We start from the raw sequence: 17,513 nt of genomic DNA, 5'->3' as shown, positions 1-17,513 counted from the left end.
TCGTGGTCTTGCATTCACCTGCTTCCTCAAAGCCTTTTTCTTCACAATCACAATGACTGTTGTGTCAGAACCCTGCCTCCGAAACATGGGCTCTTTGGAAAAACCTGTCAGTAGAATGTGAACCTCATCCTAAGGCATGATCCTCTCTCCCCTATTCTAACAAGAACAAGCATGAACAGCAAAATAAGTGCATCACTTCACCCCCATTCCTGCTCCTCTGAGCTTTCCCTTCAATATCAAAGTCCTCTCTGGCTTTTCAAAGTTATCAAAAAGCTTGTAACCTATAAATTCCTTAAAATATCACATTAAGCTTCTTCCCCAAATTGAAGTGTTTGTCTCAAACCTCATCATGAATTTCCTGCTGACCTTTTCTTCTAGCTCAGGTTGCACATTCTCTGGGTCCATCACAAGGTCTCAGACTTTCTCCCAGCCCATGATTTTATCATTGACTCCTTGTGTCTTCCCTCTGCTGACCTCTTTAACACTGCTCTATGCAGTTTATTGCCAAATATGTAGCCAAGGCTCCAGCCTCTCTCCAAACTTTCATCCTTTGTTTTCCATGGTTGATTGACATTTTAAAAGGGATGACTTCCTGGCAGCCAGTTTTACCATGTCTGCGAACCAGTACATCACGCCTCTCCATCTCCTTCCTCTAAGCCAGCAGCTTATCCTGACTTCCATATTGCAATTAATGACAGCCTACTGGGCTGGCAGCTTCTCCATCATTCGAAGCATCTCCTTTTTCCTCTTCCAGATGCACTACTTACCACGTGCTAATGAATCTGTTTTCACAGTCTCACTCACTTCCTTCCACATATTCCCACAGCCACACCTTGGTTTTTCAGGCTTACCCTGGCTCATACCCACAAATGACCTATTCAGTGCTGCCAGACAAAATTTTCCACATTGAGCTCATTATTTCCTTATTCAAAAGACCATCGATAGCATTGTACAGACTATAACTCAAAAACTCTGATTTTCCTGGCATGTAGGATGCCCCACGATTGGGCCTCTTCTTTTTTTGCCTGTCTTTCCTTCCACTCTTCTCCCATTTATAGCTCAAGGTCTGGTTCAACTGATTACTCATCTTTAACTCTTTCTTTCCATGTGTTCTCAGTTATGGTGTTTCTGTTTAGAATGCCCAAACTCCTAGGCTGTTGAACAACCACCCTCTCTCTGAGACCCAGATGTAAAATCGTTATTGCATGAGTTCAGCTTTCTCTGGTCTTACTAATCAGAAGCAAACACATTCACTCCTAAATTTTTCAATCATGATTAGCTCTAGGGTACTATACACGTTTTCCATAGTCTTATCTCCTCTGTTGGATACTATGCATTGCCATATTATTGAAACTAAATGAACTTTACAGTCAGATATATGTGGGTCTACACTGGTTCCCCATCCTGGCTTTGTGATCTTAGCCAAGTCTTCTTTCACCTTGAAAGTGAAGAATATGCTGCCATGTTTGGGGGTTGTGGTGGCTATAAATAAAAATCCCTAAGTCAGTGCTTAGCTGAAAGTAAGCTTTCAATACATGATAACTTCTCTTCTTTAGGAGATCAACATCTACATCTTATCCATTTTTATGATTCCAGTTATTGGGTTGGCCAAAAAGTTCATTCGAGTTTTTCTGTAAGATGTAATGGAAAATTCTGAACGAACTTTTTGGCCAACTCAGTATGTATTGGGGATTATTCATAAATATTTGCTTGATGAACGACTATCCAATTAGTCACCTCCAAACTAACATTGTCTCTATACTTATGTGGCTTATTGCTTATAAAGGAAAATAAAGAAAGTAAGTCCTAAATTACTATATACAGTAGACAAAAATGGAAAAGGCAATGGCACCCGACTCCAGTACTCTTGCCTGGAAAATCCCATGGACGGAGGAGCCTGGTAGGCTGCAGTCCATGGGGTCGCTAAGAGTCGGACACGACTGAGTGACTTCACTTTCACGCATTGGAGAAGAAAATGGCAACCCCCTCCAGTGTTGTTCCCTGGAGAATCCCAGGGACAGAGGAGCCTGGTAGGATTTCACTAATTCCAAGTTATTCCAAATTTTGTTACAGGTAGGGTATAGTTTCTGTGGCATACACATATCCACAGGGATATATAGTGTGATATATCAAGAAGTATTGGCTTCCCTGACTCAAATGGTAAAGAATCCGCCTGCAGTGTGGGAGACCCAGGTTCAATCCTTGGGTTGGGAAGATCCCCTGGAGAAAGGAACTGGCAACCCACTCCAGTATTCTTGCCTAGAGAATTCCATGGACAGAGGAGCCTGGCAGGCTACAGTCCATGGGGTTGCAAAGAGTCGAACACAACTGAGCAACTAACACACACACACATCAAGAAGTATTAGATCAATGTAGTGTATTTTTCAGAAACTTCATATTTATTCAAATACGTGAGAGGCCATTTAGGTAAGTTAACCAGACAGCAAATTTAAATAGTATTTTTTTATATCGGAACAACTGTTTTGTAAAGTAGAACAAATTTAGTGTGAACATTTAAACTAGAAACTTAAATATTGAAAAGTGTTTCCAAGTTCTTATAGCTGCTAATCCCTGTGACCTCAGTAGCTTAAGGGTTCTTTATCCTCTGCCCTCAAAAGGCAGAAATATGTATAAAGTGTTATGATCATGTATATCTAGATATGCGTTCATTCCTGCAATCGCTTATTACATATAAGATCTAATATATGCCGCTGAAAGTGACAGTGGGTCAGTCGTGTCCGACTCTGTGCGACCCATGCACTGTACAGTCCATGGCATTCTCCAGGCCAGAAGACTGGGGTGGGCAGCCGTTCCCTTCTCCAGGGGCTCTTCCCAACCCAGGAATCAGACCGAGGTCTCCTGCATTGCAGGCAGATTCTTTACCAACTGAGCTATCAGGGAAGCCCAAATATATACCATATATATTATAATAATATATCTTCAAGAGTGATTTAAACATATGGGATATTTGGGGGTTGTATTAGCAGGCTATAAAATAGTTGTGTTTAATCTAGAAATGGTTCTTGGAACAGTCTGGTATTAAATTGTGATCCAGAGGGGAATATGGTATCGAATAATAGAAAAGGGGTTCTCCACAGTAGGAATTGGCTCTAGGAATATTCCAAGGATACGCATAGTAGCGTTTGCAGAAGAGGTAGGTACTGTGACAGGCAGTGAGAGCAGATGGGACTTCTAAGCCTTGAAGACATGACCAGGTGTATCAGTTATGATTCAGAGAACAATTGCTAGGGATCCAGAAGGCAGTCATGATAGGGTGGTGATGAACACGTGACAGAGCTGAAGCAGCAAGCATGGAAACAGTTTGGCTCTGTTGTCCACGTTAACTTAATTTTGAATTACTAGAGGCTGAAGTGCAACGGAATAACAAAATGGAGGAAGGTCAGAATTCCTATCATAAGGAGAGTCAGATTCCTGGAATTAAAGGTCTGTCTAGATGCTTTAATAGGAAATAAAGGTTATTTTGTGAGGAAAGCATCTGTGTTCTTCTCTTGGTATGTTAATTCCTTCTCTGTACCTTATGCGTGATTTTATTCTCTTATATGTTAGGCATTGTTTTATTCTCTTATTCTCTATACTTATGCATGAAAGTCATTCATTCGCCTATTTGTTCAATACTTATATCCACAGTGTAGTAGGATCTTGCAGTGAACAAAACCAGAGAAAAAGCTCTGTCATCATGGAGCTTATTTTCTAACATACTTAGACTGTCAAATGAGGACAAGGTCTAGGAGAAAAATAGAGCAGAGAAGAGGAATAGGAATGCCTGGCTACTGCGCGGATATGTGCCCTTACCATAGTCGTGCGGGGTGGGAAACACAGCATAAGTGTAGTCTTCTCCTTTTTCTGGAAAAGTTTGTATTGGGCACACAGAACTCTTCTTACCCATCCTTTCTTTCTTTTTTAGTCCTCTCATCCAGTGCTCTGGCTTTCATTGTTGTTTTACGTCATTGATCCTTGAACTAGTAGAGTTACATCTTGAATGCTTTTTTGGAGTTCCCAGCTTCCTACCTAGCATCCCAACATTAATTTTTCTATACGTATCTTAAGTGGTGCCCATCCCATATCAAACGTATCCTCCCTTTAAAATTTCTTCCTTCTATTTTTTTCCTCTTGATTTGTGGATATTACCTTAAACACACTCATCCGAGTCAGATAAGTCAGAGTCATCCTTCATTCCTACTAAATCTATACCTCTAATTGGACATCAAGCCCTCTTCAGTTTTCATTTGTGAGTCCTCTTCAATCTCTTGTTCATATATTCAATTATTCTGTCAACTTTAGTTGAATGTCAGCTGTTTTCCAATTGCTATGCCAGGTGCCGGTAATACAAAACATAAATCAGACAATAAAGTAGTAGAGCCTAAGGAATCAGTAGAAACAGACAAGTTTTGCAGAAAGACACTGAAAGGATCAACCAAGGGAGTCAGAGTGGTGCCAGTGGTTGAGCTGGCTCTTGGAGAAGGAATTCCTATAAAGTGGGAAAGAGACTAGATAGAGGCATAGGGTTTTCAAAGGATTTGGTGTGTTTGGAGAATAGTGAGAAAGTCAGGGTAACCACAGGACATGTGCAGAGTTAGTACATGAGTCTCAGGGCAGCGTCAGGCTCCTTGGTGGACAGGGACTTCATTAACAGAAGAGACGAAGGGCTAGAAACATAAATCTTTGATGAGTTGAGTTTGACATGCCTGTAAAGTTATTCAAGAGGCAGCTGGAAATAAAATCTAAAGTTGAGAAAAAAGGTCGATACTGGGAATAAAGATTGAGAAATCATCAGCGTGATGCTGGTTGAAACCACACGAATGGACTATAATGCTTAGAGAGTAAGATCTAATGATGATGAAAGACAACCAATTTCCCTCCGTTACATGCCTCCTCCTGTGCCCTGACCCCCTGGACTCCCACCCTCTCCTCTTCTCTCACAGTCTACCTCTAAATCCTGCCACCAGAAATTACTTAAAGCACAGCACCCAGTATGCTAGGCTCCACTCAGAAGCCTTCAGAATAAAGTGCAGACTCCTTAGCTTTGTGTGTAAAACTTTTCAGGGTTTGTGCCAAATGTACCATTTCATATTCATTTCCGAGTGTTCCTCCTGACCATACCAGAAGAATTGACAGTTCCCCAAACAGGGCATTTGCTTTCATCTCTAGTTTTGCTGTGCTATTTCCTCTGCCCAGAGGCAAAGGAACATAGATTTGGAGTCAGGAATATTTTTATTTAAATATTGGCTGACTTTTCCACTAAGTAGAGGTATTAACGTGAGCAATCAGTGAAATCCCTCTGAATCTCTTTTCAGATGCTGAAAGGTCAGATTGATTATTGTTGTTATTATAGCATATTTAAACATCTTTATAGTTCTCAGCATAAATAGGTGCTCAGTAAAAATTAAGTACCCTTTCTTACTGGTCATCTCTTCTCTACTTGCCATGGTCATGTTTCATAGATCAGACGTTTAAAACTTTATGCCTCGTTGAAACCTTTTAAAATGTATCTGGTCAAAACTCATTTTGCCTTCCTTTATGTTTCCTTGATAGTTTTTACCACTTAGAATATAATACAATTTGTCTGTTTCCTTTACCCTATTATGGATTGATTGATGGTAGACATTATCTTTTTATCTTTATAGTTCTATGTACCTTGCAATAGGTACATAGGTAGGTAATTGTGTGAATTGGATTCTAGGAGAAAGCTACTTAAAAATTTTCTCCATTTTTCTGTAATGGCTCTGTTGAGATATAATTTATATACCTTATGATAGACTCATTTAAAGTATACATTTTGAGTGGGTTTAGTATGTTCAGAGTTGTGTATCTAGCATCGTCATTTTATTTTTTTAATTAATTTATTTATTACTTTACAATATTGTGGTAGTTTTTGCCATACATTGACATGTACAGCCATGGGTGTATGTCACCATAATTTTAGAACTTCTTCATTGCCCTCTAAAGAAACCTCCCACCCTTTGGCCATCACTGTTCCCTTCCTTCCCATCAAACTGACCATCCTCCTCAGCCCTAGGCCACCACTGATCTACTTTCTGTTGCTATAGATTTGCCTGTCCTAAGCATTTCGTATAAATGGAATCGTATCATATGTGGTCACCTGTGACTTGCTTCTTTCACTTAGTATGTTTTCAAGGTTCATATTAGCATGCATCAGTACTTTCTTATTGCAGAAAAATATCCGTTGTATGGATATACCATACTTTGTTTATCTTTTTATCAGTTGATGAACATTTGGATTTCTACTTTTTAGCCATTATGAATAATGCTGCTACAGATACTCATGTATATGCTTTTATGTGGACATACATTTTTTTCTGTTATGAATATACCTGAGTGGAATTGTTGGTAACATGGTAACTCTGTGTTCAACTTTTGAGAAACTGCTAAACTATTTTTGAAGTGTAGGAGGGTTCCAGTTTATCCATGTCATCAATACTGCTGCTATCTGTTATTGATTATGTGCATCCTAGTGGAACATCCTAGGATTATATGAATCCTAGTGACATATTCCTTTTTTTATTCTTAAAATAATGAGTATTTATTGAAAGAATACATGAACAATTTAAGATAACAAATACAGTAAGCAAAAGAGCCATCATGGAGAGACAGATGCTTCAATTTAGCAAGACCTGCAGCCCCACCATACGCCATTACCCAACTTTTTTCTTGGCTTCCCCCTTTCTCTCTCTTTTCTAGGGCCATTCTAATTCCCTCTCTCTACTTGTGGATCCACCCCCTGATTTCTGCCAGTTTACAACTTCTACTGCTTCATTGCTTTCTACTTATATTCTACTCTTTCCTGCATCTCTTCAATTCTGTTTTGTTCTTAGTGATATACTCCTAATTCACTCAATTAACATTTTATTCAGTGCTGACTACATGCCAGGCAATGTTCTAAACTACAGGGACCATTATTGAAGAAAAGAGACACATATGTCTGCCCATGGACATGCAGTAAATAATCAACATAATAAGCTCATATCTAAGTTCCCAGATAAAACGTTATGCCTTTCTTTTGTGCTAATTAGCAACCTGGATTTTTCTTGCACAACAATGTTTACCTATATACCTGAGACTTGTGGTCCAGTTTAATTAAACACCTTTGATATGGCTGTTTTCAGTCTGTTTGGAGATGAAAAACACTGTAAGACAAAGGAAAGAGTAATCAGAAGTATCAGTAGAAAGTGAAAGTGAAGTCGCTCAGTCATGTCCAACTCTTTGCGACCCCATGGACTGTAGCCTACCAGACTTCTCAGTCCATGGGGTTTTCCGGGCAAGAGTATTGGAGTGGGTTGCCATTGCCTTCTCCAGGGGATCTTCCCGACCCAGGGATCGAACCCGGGTCTCCCGCATTGTAGGCAGATGCTTTACCCTCTAAGCCACCAGTCTCCTGCATTGTAGGCAGATGCTTTACCCTCTGAGCCACCAGGGAAGCCCAGTAGAAAGGGAGGGACAGACTAAATAAAGCAATAAAATTAAGCCACATTGAGAAAGTGAGGTTTAACACTAGAAGGTAAGTGAGTTAGTCCAAGAGATATCAGAGAGAAGAGAGCTGTAGGGAGAGGAAACAGTCAGTTCAAAGGCCCTGAGGCAGGGATCTGGGTGCCAGGAAGAGCAGAGAAGCCCTTGGTGGCTGGATGAGAGTTAGCCAGGGAGAGGAGGTGGGAGATAAGATTAGAAAGGCTTCAGGGCCACATCACATAGGGTTTAGCAAGGTGCTATTGCATGGGATATATTTAAGCTCAACCATTATTCATTGTTTTTTCAATTTTTGAGCTTAACTGGGGATCCTGTATTTTCCCTGGCAACCCTACTCATGGGCCATTGTAAGAATGTTGACGTTTTTTCTGAGGAGAGGAACCACTGCAGGGTTTAAAACAGAGGAGAGACACCATCCTACTCAGGTTTTTAAAGTGTCACTCTGGCTGCTGTGTTGAGAATAGGCCTTAGAGAGGAAATGTGGAAGCAAGGAGGCCTGGGCGTTATTTGGGTAAACCAGATGAGTGGCAATAATGGCTCAAACCAGAGTGGTAGCCTTGGAGGTGGTGAGAGGTGATCAGATTCTGGGTATGTTGAAGATACAGCCAAGATAATTTCTTTTTTAAATTTTTAAAAAATATTTTAATTGGTAGAAAATTGCTTTACAATTTTGTGTTGGTTTCTGCCATTCAACCATGTGAATCAGTCATAAATTATATATATCCCTTTCAACCCTCCTCTCCCTTCACCCCAGTCCTCTAGGTCATCACAGGGCTCCAGGTTGGGCTCTCTATGTTATTTAGTAATTTCCCACTATCTATTTTATATACGATCATGTATATATGGGCTTCCCTGGTGGCTCTGATGGTAAAGAATCTGCCCACAATTCAGAAGACCTGGGTTCAATCCCTGGGTCAGGAATGGCAACCCACTCCAGTATTCTTGCTTGAGGAATTCCATGGTGAGCTACAGTCCATGGGGTCACAAAGACTCAGACAAGACTGAGCCACTAACCCACACATACACACACACACACACACACACACACACACAGTGTATATATGTCAGAGCTACTTTCTCAATTATTAGAGAAATGCAAATCAAAACTACAATGAGGTATCACTTCATACCAGTCAGAACGGCCATCACCAGAAAATCTACAAACAATAATTGCTGGAGAGGATGTGGAGAAAAGGGAACCGTCCTGAACTGTTAGTGGGAATGTAAACTGATACAGCCATTATGGAAAACAGTATGGGGATTCCTTAAAAAACTAGGAACAAATCTAACATATGACCCAAAAATCCCACTCCTGGGCATATACCATGAGAAAACCACAATTCTAAAAGATACTTGTACCCCAGTGTTCATTGCAGCAATATTTACAATAACCAGGACATGGAAGCAACCTAGATGTCCCTCAACAGATGAAAGGATAAAGAAGTTGTGGTACATGTATACAATGGAATATTATTCAGCCATAAAAAGGAATGAATTTGAGTCAGTTGTAGTGAGGTGGATGAACCTAGAGCCTCTTATAGAGTGAAGTAAGCCAGAAAGAGAAAAACAAGTATTGTATAGTTAAAGCATATATATGGAATCTAGAAAAAATGGTATTCATGAGCCTAGTAGAGAACAGATTTGTGGACCCAGCAGAGGAAGGTGAAGGTGGGGCGAATTGTAAAAGTACCAAATGAATTTCAACATGAATTGGATGTGACATGTGAGACAGAGGATTCAAGGATGACTCTAGACTTTTGGCGTGAAAACTGAAAGACTGGAGTTGCCATGGAATGAAAAGAGGACGTGGGTGGAGCTCGTTTGGGGGAGAGGATTGGATTTTTATTTGAAGCATGCTAAGCTGACGATAGGTCAAGTAAGACGAGGCATGACCATCAGCCAGCTAAATTTTATGGTATTTCCCGTAAAAATATCCAATAATATAATTTAAAAGGTCACACCTTCATTGGGGACAGACTTTTTTTGATTTATGTATTTTGTATCTTATTGTTTAAAGGGTCTTCTTCATGCCTAAAGGGCCAGATGACTTTTTTTTAAAAAAAATATGTTTAGGAAGAAAGTAGCCAGTTTTGGAATTCAATCTCCAGATTTCTTCTCCAGTATCCGAACTGCAAAACCAGACTGAATCCCAACATCCCATTTTACTTGGCAGCCTAATTCATTTTTCCATAGACGTTTTTCTTCATCTCCATTCATTTCCTTTCATCTACCCTTCAACCTTTGAGAGAAAAGCATCTTACTACCCAGATCCTCTCCTCAGTGTCCTTCCAGAAGCTAAAAAAATATTCCCTGGAAATTGATCAGACCTTCCCCTCCCCAAAATGCCTGGAACACAGTAGTCTAAGGGTGGGACAAGCCTGTGAATCCTTATTGCATTCGGAACACAAATCTCTATGGACATTCTTTTGCCTTCACTGATTACAAGTGGTTTTGAAGAGAGATGACTGTTAACTGCTTTTTTTTCCTTTTTCCCCAAGTTCCTGGATAAAATGGCATTTTTTTTCTGCCCTGATTATTAGCAAGCATGCTTTTTCTTGCACAATCATTTTGACTTCTTTTTCTTAGACTTGAGGTCCAATTTATTATAATTTGACAATTTTTATTTGGTTACATTTTAAATTGTCTGCAAATTTTGCATCTATAATAGGACTCCACTTTTCCCGGGATCCACAGGGGATAATGTTAGTTGGGAAGAAATGAAAAACTCTGGCATTTTTTCTGGAGGTCTTGTGTACTGCGTTTTTAATCATAACATTTAAAATCGTCACGCTCTTTCAGAAAATGTTTCTTCACAATAATGATTATGTTTTTATGCCCAAAGTGAGTGCTGATTAAATGACACGTTACATACGTTGTCTCTCCTGGTTTTTTTGCAGGACTTGAGAGGGACAAGTTTGATAATAAAACGGTTTCTTTTGAGGAACACATCAAGTCAGAACACAATATGTGGCATTATTTGTACTTCCTAGTCCTGGTGAAGGTGAAAGACCCAACTGAATATACCGGACCTGAAAGTTACGTGGCTCAAATGATTGTGGTGAGTGAGGAGAGGGCTTGGATCTATGACTGTACTGCATTCTGTATGCTTCCAATTCCCTACCCTACCTTTCTTCCAGAATGCAAAGGTTTTAGCAGTCATTTTGTTAACTTTTAAATAGGACTGTCAATCATTGAAGAACCTCTGTCCTGGCTAAATCATTGGTTCTCAGTGGACGTCTTGGTTATACAAACCAAATCTAAGCTTCAGATGTACAGATGGTATTTCCTGGAGAATTCTCTGTGCAGTGAATTCAGTTCTTTCTGTCATCTTCTGACCTCATGCTTCCTGTCATCACTAATGTCTCAGTTCCCCAAATCTGGAACTTTCACATTGGCACATGATTCGTACTTCAAGAAAAGCCTTGAATTTCAGAAATCAAGCATTTAAGCAATTAAAGAGTGTTTGGGGAGGGGATAATGTTCAACCCCAGTGGGAGAGCATTGACTTTTTGTCAGCATACATTTTGAATCAATTGACTAGTGTTGGTGATGGATTTGCCCTGATCCTGCTGTGTCCAGTTGCTTGTGACTCCTCCTCATGATCAGTAGCATTGCATAGAGAGTACGGTTGTCCATGATTCAAAGTTTCTTCTGTTTCATAGAAAATTAAAATGAACTGGCTTAAAGAGAAGTCAGAGTTGCAACTTTCATGTATCCATGATACGCATTTTGTTGTTCAGTCACTAAGTCATGTCCAACTCTTTGCGACCCCATAGACTGCAGCACACCAGGCTTCACTGTCCTTCACCATCTCCCAGAGTTTGCTCAAACCCATTGCCCATTGAGTTAGTGAGTATCATTGCATCTGATGCTGAAGCTGAAGCTCCAGTACTTTGGCCACCTAATTCAAAGAGCTGACTCATTGGAAAAGCCCCCGATTCTGGGAAAGATTGAAGGCAGGAGGAGAAGGGGATGACAGAGGATGAGATGGTTGGATGGCATCACTGACTCGATGGACATGAATTTGAGCAAACTCTGGGAGATAGTGAAGGACAGAGAAGCCTGGTCTTCTGCAAGTGCATGAGGTCACAAAGAGTCAGACATGACTTAGTAATTGAATAATGACAAATCTTTGTATCTGCTATAAATTCTTGTATTCTTACACTAAACATGGCCATATATTGGATTTTGCCTCAAAAACCGTCCTCCAAAGTTGTATTAATTTTTTGAGAATGAGGCCTTTAAAGAGCCAAGACCCTCTTTAATGCTGAGTCCCAAGAATGTGTGTATGCTCAGTCACTTCAGTCGTGTTCGACTCCTTGTGACCCTGTAGACTGTAGCCTGCCAGGCCCCTCTGTCCATGGGATTCTCTAGGGAGGAATATTGGAGTGGGTTGCTATGCCCTCTTCCAGAGGATCTTCCTGACCCAAGTATCGAACCCTCATCTCTTGGATCTGCTGCATTGGCAGGTGGATTCCTTACCACTAGCACCACCCGGGAAGCCCCATCCCAAGGATAACATTTTAAACACCAGAGTGTCAGGAGAGCCAGGTAACAGCGGGTCTGTATCTTCCCCTCTGGAAGCTTACATCCACTTAGGAAGGCATAAGCTGCAATACAATGAAGAACCAAAGAACATGTTCAGAGGCTAACATGTTACTAAGTTACTAACATCTTAACATCGCACTGTTTTACCTTACCTGACAATATTTATGTGTCACAGGAGAGCTCCATGTAAATTGAGTTTTTTTAATTCAGCATTTTTCATCCTATTTTATTATGGACATGCATCCTACTGTAAGTTATTTTCTCTCCATTTTTATATGACAGTGGGCAGAACCTAATATTGTTTCTTTTTTTTTTTCATGTAGCCTTTTCTGCCCTCTCTTCCTTCTAAATTAGGAAACAGGTTATCATTTTGAGAATAGACACTCACAGTCATCATTTATTCTTGATCTCAAGATGCTCAGAGACTATTTGTGTGAAACATTTTGTTTCTGCTTACCAGGGGAAAATCATGTAAGCATTCATTTAACTTGTGACCTCAGGACTTGCCTAGTGGTCCAGCGGTTAAAGCTCCGAGCTCCTAATGCAGGGCTCATGGGTTCCATCCCTGGTTGGAGAACTACGATCCCATATGCCTTGAAGTGTGCCCAAATTTTTTTTTAATTTAGAAAAGTAAGTGAATACAATGTGACCTCACACTGCTGTATTTTATCAAAGTTTGAGTTACATTTAATTAATATATATTTATCAGTCATCTATTATGTCCCTTGGACTAAAGATTTTGGAGAATACACTGAAGTCTGAAACATTCCTTTTCTTAAAGCCAAAGAATTTAGAGCTTCCTAAGAAGAGGAGGTGAATAATAAACCTAAAGTACAACAAACCAAGTTCCCTAAGAGTGGAAAAGGGAAAAGTCTGAAGGCTTAACGATGTAGAGTGATAACATCACTGGGAAGGTGGTGGAAGGGATTTGAGGGGTGTGTGTGTCTGTGTGTATGTATAATACATGAAAAAGGGTAGAATTTGTGCAGATGAGGAGTGTCTACTGGATTAAGAGTGAGTTCCTATAAGAGGGAGCAGCCTAAAGAAAAGCCTCAGAATGGGACATTCAAACACTCAGGGGATAGTTACTTGCCTGGTTTCACCAGCACATGGTTTACTTCTAAGGAAGTTCTGCAAGTTACAACCCACAAGTTATGACCCAAAAAGTCAACTGGACTTTTGAGTAAGAGGTGTAGGTTTTGGTCATTATTTTCTTTCAGCAAAGGGAAGCCACAGAGGTTTTTACCTAAGGGAATAATATGGCCCAGTAGAGTGTTCAGGCAGAGGTGCGTGGGCTGGTTTGGGGAAGGGAAAGACGAAGTGAGAGGTGGTACTTGGCAGTCGACAAGATGAGGAGGGGGCCGTGGAGGAGCAGGTGAAAGGCTGAGAGCTGAGCCAGGGACACCTGACACCGTGAGCCTGGTCATTGGGAGAAAGGTAGCGAATGGGTTACAGAAAGTCTCTATGAGGAGGAGAAACTAGTCAGAGAAGAAGACTTGTTGATTTTGAAACAAGACAGGAGGCTGAGTCATTGGGAGAGGGGGTATAGTGACAAGAGCAGGGAGTCTGGACTCAAACCCTGACTCTAGCACGGATCTGCTGTGTGGTCTTGGTATCTTGGGTGAGTCTTTGAACCTCCCTGAGACTCTGCCTCCTCAGCTGAGAGGCAGATAATGGGTGTGAGATCAGTGAGATGATATGTAAAAAGTGACTTGCTTCTGGTGGGTACTCAGTAATTGGCAGTTTTCCCTGGGATCATCCACATGGAAAGACAGCTGGCACCATCAGGTTAGTGAGTGGCAGGAGAAAGAAATATAAAGAGAGGAGACGAGAAAGCCAGAGACAAAACCTGGGGGAATCTCATCTTGAGGAAAAAGGAAGAAGACAAATAAAATAAGTAGAAAAGAAGACAATAAAAAGGGTAGAAGAAGCACCAGGAAGTGGAGTGTGTCAGAAGCCTAGAGATGAGCATTTTCAGTGTCAGAGTTCACAGCATCAGTTGTTGCAAAGAAGAGACAGGTCCAAGCCTTTGGATCTTGGGTAAGGAAATCCCCAGGTGACTGCCAAGAAACTGTTGACCCATCTTTAGCCTTCATATTAAAATCACCATTTTGCCGGGCTCTTGTCCTTGAATGTTTAAGACTTACATTTCCGTGTGTCTGTCCATCCTCTCCTCTCTCAAGAACCAGGACAAGAGGGAGGAGAACCACAAACTTATTCGAGCATGAAATGTCTCATTCTCATCCAAGCAGAGCACATCCAAGAGAATAGGCACTGGTCCTGAATTTTAATGGTCAGGAGAAGGAAGACTGATATTAAGCTTAGGAAGGATGGAAACAAAAAGTCATTTGACTCTTAAGAGTGTTCATTTACTGAAATAGCCCTTTTGGAAAACTTCTGAAAATCTGTAGCTGACAAACCCAGTTTGGAAAATTGTTACTCCAAGCTCCATGGAGATTATGGTCTCCTAATCTTGATCCACCAAGAGAGAGAAGATTTTAGAGCTCATAGCAAGTCAACACACGTCTGTAGCTCATTTCAAAGACTGTATTTTTCTCTTCCTCCAGGTCAAAGGTAATCACTCTTAACAGCTTGGTAGGAAACCTTCTATTTTCCTACCACTTCAATTTTTGGTCTTTAAAATTAGGTACATTTACCAGTTTGATTTAAATGCTTATTTATCAATAGAGCTTTAGAAGAAGTTTTCATTTCTTCATGGTGGACATAAGTTTTACCCTCAAGGATTTTTGCAAAATAAAATAAGGAAGTTCCTCATATTTGTTCATGAAACAACTCATCTGAATTCTGCTACACTTTAAGTAAGCCCAATTTGGACCTACGGGCCCTTAGCAAATGCTTCCTGTCTTCTGGTGAAATGAGAAAAATAAGAATATACCAAGTTTGGGGCTGTTTCTCCCCTCTGTGTATTTTTTCACCTCCAATCCATCAATTTTATGCTCAGGTAAAAATGAGTACTTGATGGCTTCCCAGGTGGCCCTAGTGGTAAAGAACCTGCCTACAAATGCAGGAGACATAAAAGACGCAGGTTCAATCCCTGGATTGGGAAGATCCCCGGGAGGAGTGCATGGCAACCCACTCCAGTATTCTTGCCTGGAAAACCCCGTGGACAGAGGAGCCTTCAGTCCGAAAGGTCACAAAGAGTCAGATAGGACTGAGGCAACTTGGCACACACACAACACACATAAAGAATATTTATACTCATATGCAGGCACCCCACTCCAGTACTCTTGCCTAGAAAATCCCATGGACAGAGGAGCCTGGTAGGTGCAGTCCATGGGGTCGCGACTGAGTGACTTCACTTTCACTTTTCACTTTCATGCATTGGAGAAGGAAATGGCAACCCACTCCAGTGTTCTTGCCTGGAGAATCCCAGGGACGGGGGAGCCTGGTGGGCTGCCGTCTATGGGGTCACACAGAGTTGGACACGACTGAAGCAACTTAGCAGCAGCAACAGCATACATTATAAATAAATTGATACATTGTTTCTAGGGGTTAGATTCTTAGAAAATACATTTGTGCCTCTACCTCCACCCAGTGACAGGGTCAAACCTCTAAAATATTCATAGGAACTTAAAACTTCCTCACTCCTGCCTTCAGACCCTGCCTCAAGCTGTTTAACTATCCACTGTCTGAGTCTTTGAATTAACACAAAACTCTTTTGGGATATTGTTATGGGAGATGTGAGTAGATCAAGGTATTTTGGGAATATGTTTTCTTCTGGCAAACAAGTTCTCATTTTTTATAAGAGGATTGATATTTTGAGCTAGTGTTTATTGGGGACACAAAGTGGGAGACAGAAAAGGAAGGACCGTGCAGGAAAGTAAAAATAATGAAAAAGAACCCAATAAACTAGGGGGAAAGGGCCTAAGAGGGTGAGTCCTGTAGCCTGTGTTAGTAATGGCCTGTGAGCATCACTAAGCCCGTTCGCTTCTGCCATCACCCAAAGGATGATACTGAAGAGGAACAAACAAAATAGAGATCATTAGAAAAAATGCCCAAGGCTTTTAGAGGTTTCTGTAACATTTTGGAGACATTTTCAGATTTTCATTTGCTCATTTGCCAAGGTACGTTAGGGACCTTTGGGAATATTTAGTACTTCGTTTGACAAACAATGAGATTGAAATCAGAGATACCGGAACGGCAGGTACCCTGCTTGTTCAGAGAACTGCCCACGTGTTCTGGTGTACTGGGTGGCAACCCAGACCCTGGCTGGCCATGCCCCATGACCTTGGCTTTGGAGGGGACCAGTTCCTCATTTTAGTGTATGGCCCTTTTAAGCTCTTATGCTTATTTGACTCTTGACTAATAATTATTTGTGGACATCGTGGTGATGTCAGCTGGGACAGTTTCACTTGTTCTTTTTTGAGGGGCTGGAGTTGTATGGGGTTTTTTTTTTTGTTTTCTTAATTTTTATTGGAATACAGTTGATTTACAATATTATGTTAATTTCTGCTGTACAGCAAAGTGAATCAGTTTTATACACACACACACACACACACACACACACACACACACACTCTTAAAAATTTTTTTTCCATATAAGTCATTGCAGAGTATTGAGTAGAGTTCTCTGTACTATACCATAGGTTCTTGTTGGTTATCCATTTTATATAGTTTGTATCTGCCAGTCCCAGTCTCCCAATTTATCCTGTCCCCCCTTTCCCCTTCTGGTAACCATAAATTTGTTTTCTACATATGTGACTCTGTTTCTGTTTGGTAAGTTCATTTGTATCATTTCTTTTTAGATTCCATGTATTAAGTGATATCACAGAGTATTTGTCTTTCTCTGTCTGACTTACTTTACTCAGTATGATAATCTCTAGTTGCATCCATTTTGCTGCAAATGGTTTTATTTCATTCTTTTTATGACTGAATAATATTCCACTGTGTATATGGAACACACCTTCTTTACCCATTCATTGCCAATGGACATTTAGGTCACTTCCATGTCTTAGCTATTGAAATAGTGCTGCTATGAACATTGGGGCACATGTATCTTTTCAAATTAGTTTTCTCTGGATATATGCCCAGGAGTGGGATTGCTTGATCATATGATAGTATTTTTAGTTTTTTAAGGAATCTTCATGTTGTTTTCCATAATAATTGTACCAATTAACTCATGTTTTTGTTAACATAATAGTTGTCTTGACACAAAAACAATTTTAAGTTTCTTGAAGGCCACAACTAGGAATAGAGTAGCTTTTGTTCTGTGTAAGACCAGAGCAGGTGATATCTGTAATATACATTAAAAGTAACTCGATAGACATTTAGTGTTTCTTCTATGCTAGCAGCTATTCTGTGGTTTTGATACATAAGACTAAACAAGAAGTAATCTGTTCCCTTGGGCTTCCCACGTGGCACTAGTGGTAAAGAACCTGCCTATCGATGCAGGAGATATAAGAGATGTGCGTTTGATCCTGGGTCGTGAAGCTCCTCTGGAG

At 40.5% G+C, this 17,513-nt stretch overlaps 1 protein-coding gene across 5 annotated transcripts in view; it reads left to right on the top strand.

The window, feature by feature from the left end:
* ITPR2 (inositol 1,4,5-trisphosphate receptor type 2) overlaps nucleotides 1-17,513 on the top strand; it is a 586,098-nt gene that overhangs the window by 513,334 nt on the left and 55,251 nt on the right. For all 5 annotated transcript variants that reach the window (XM_055572406.1, XM_055572399.1, XM_055572407.1 and 2 more), the window contains one exon: nucleotides 10,401-10,561. In XM_055572406.1, the coding sequence (XP_055428381.1) occupies nucleotides 10,401-10,561 (161 nt within the window). The remainder of the gene's footprint in view (nucleotides 1-10,400; nucleotides 10,562-17,513) is intronic.

Source organism: Bubalus kerabau, chromosome 1, assembly GCF_029407905.1.
Source record: "Bubalus kerabau isolate K-KA32 ecotype Philippines breed swamp buffalo chromosome 1, PCC_UOA_SB_1v2, whole genome shotgun sequence".
Classification (NCBI taxonomy): Eukaryota; Metazoa; Chordata; class Mammalia; order Artiodactyla; family Bovidae; genus Bubalus; species Bubalus kerabau.
The sequence above is the reverse complement of the archived record's forward strand: the minus strand, read 5'-3'. Positions and strand labels throughout refer to the sequence as shown.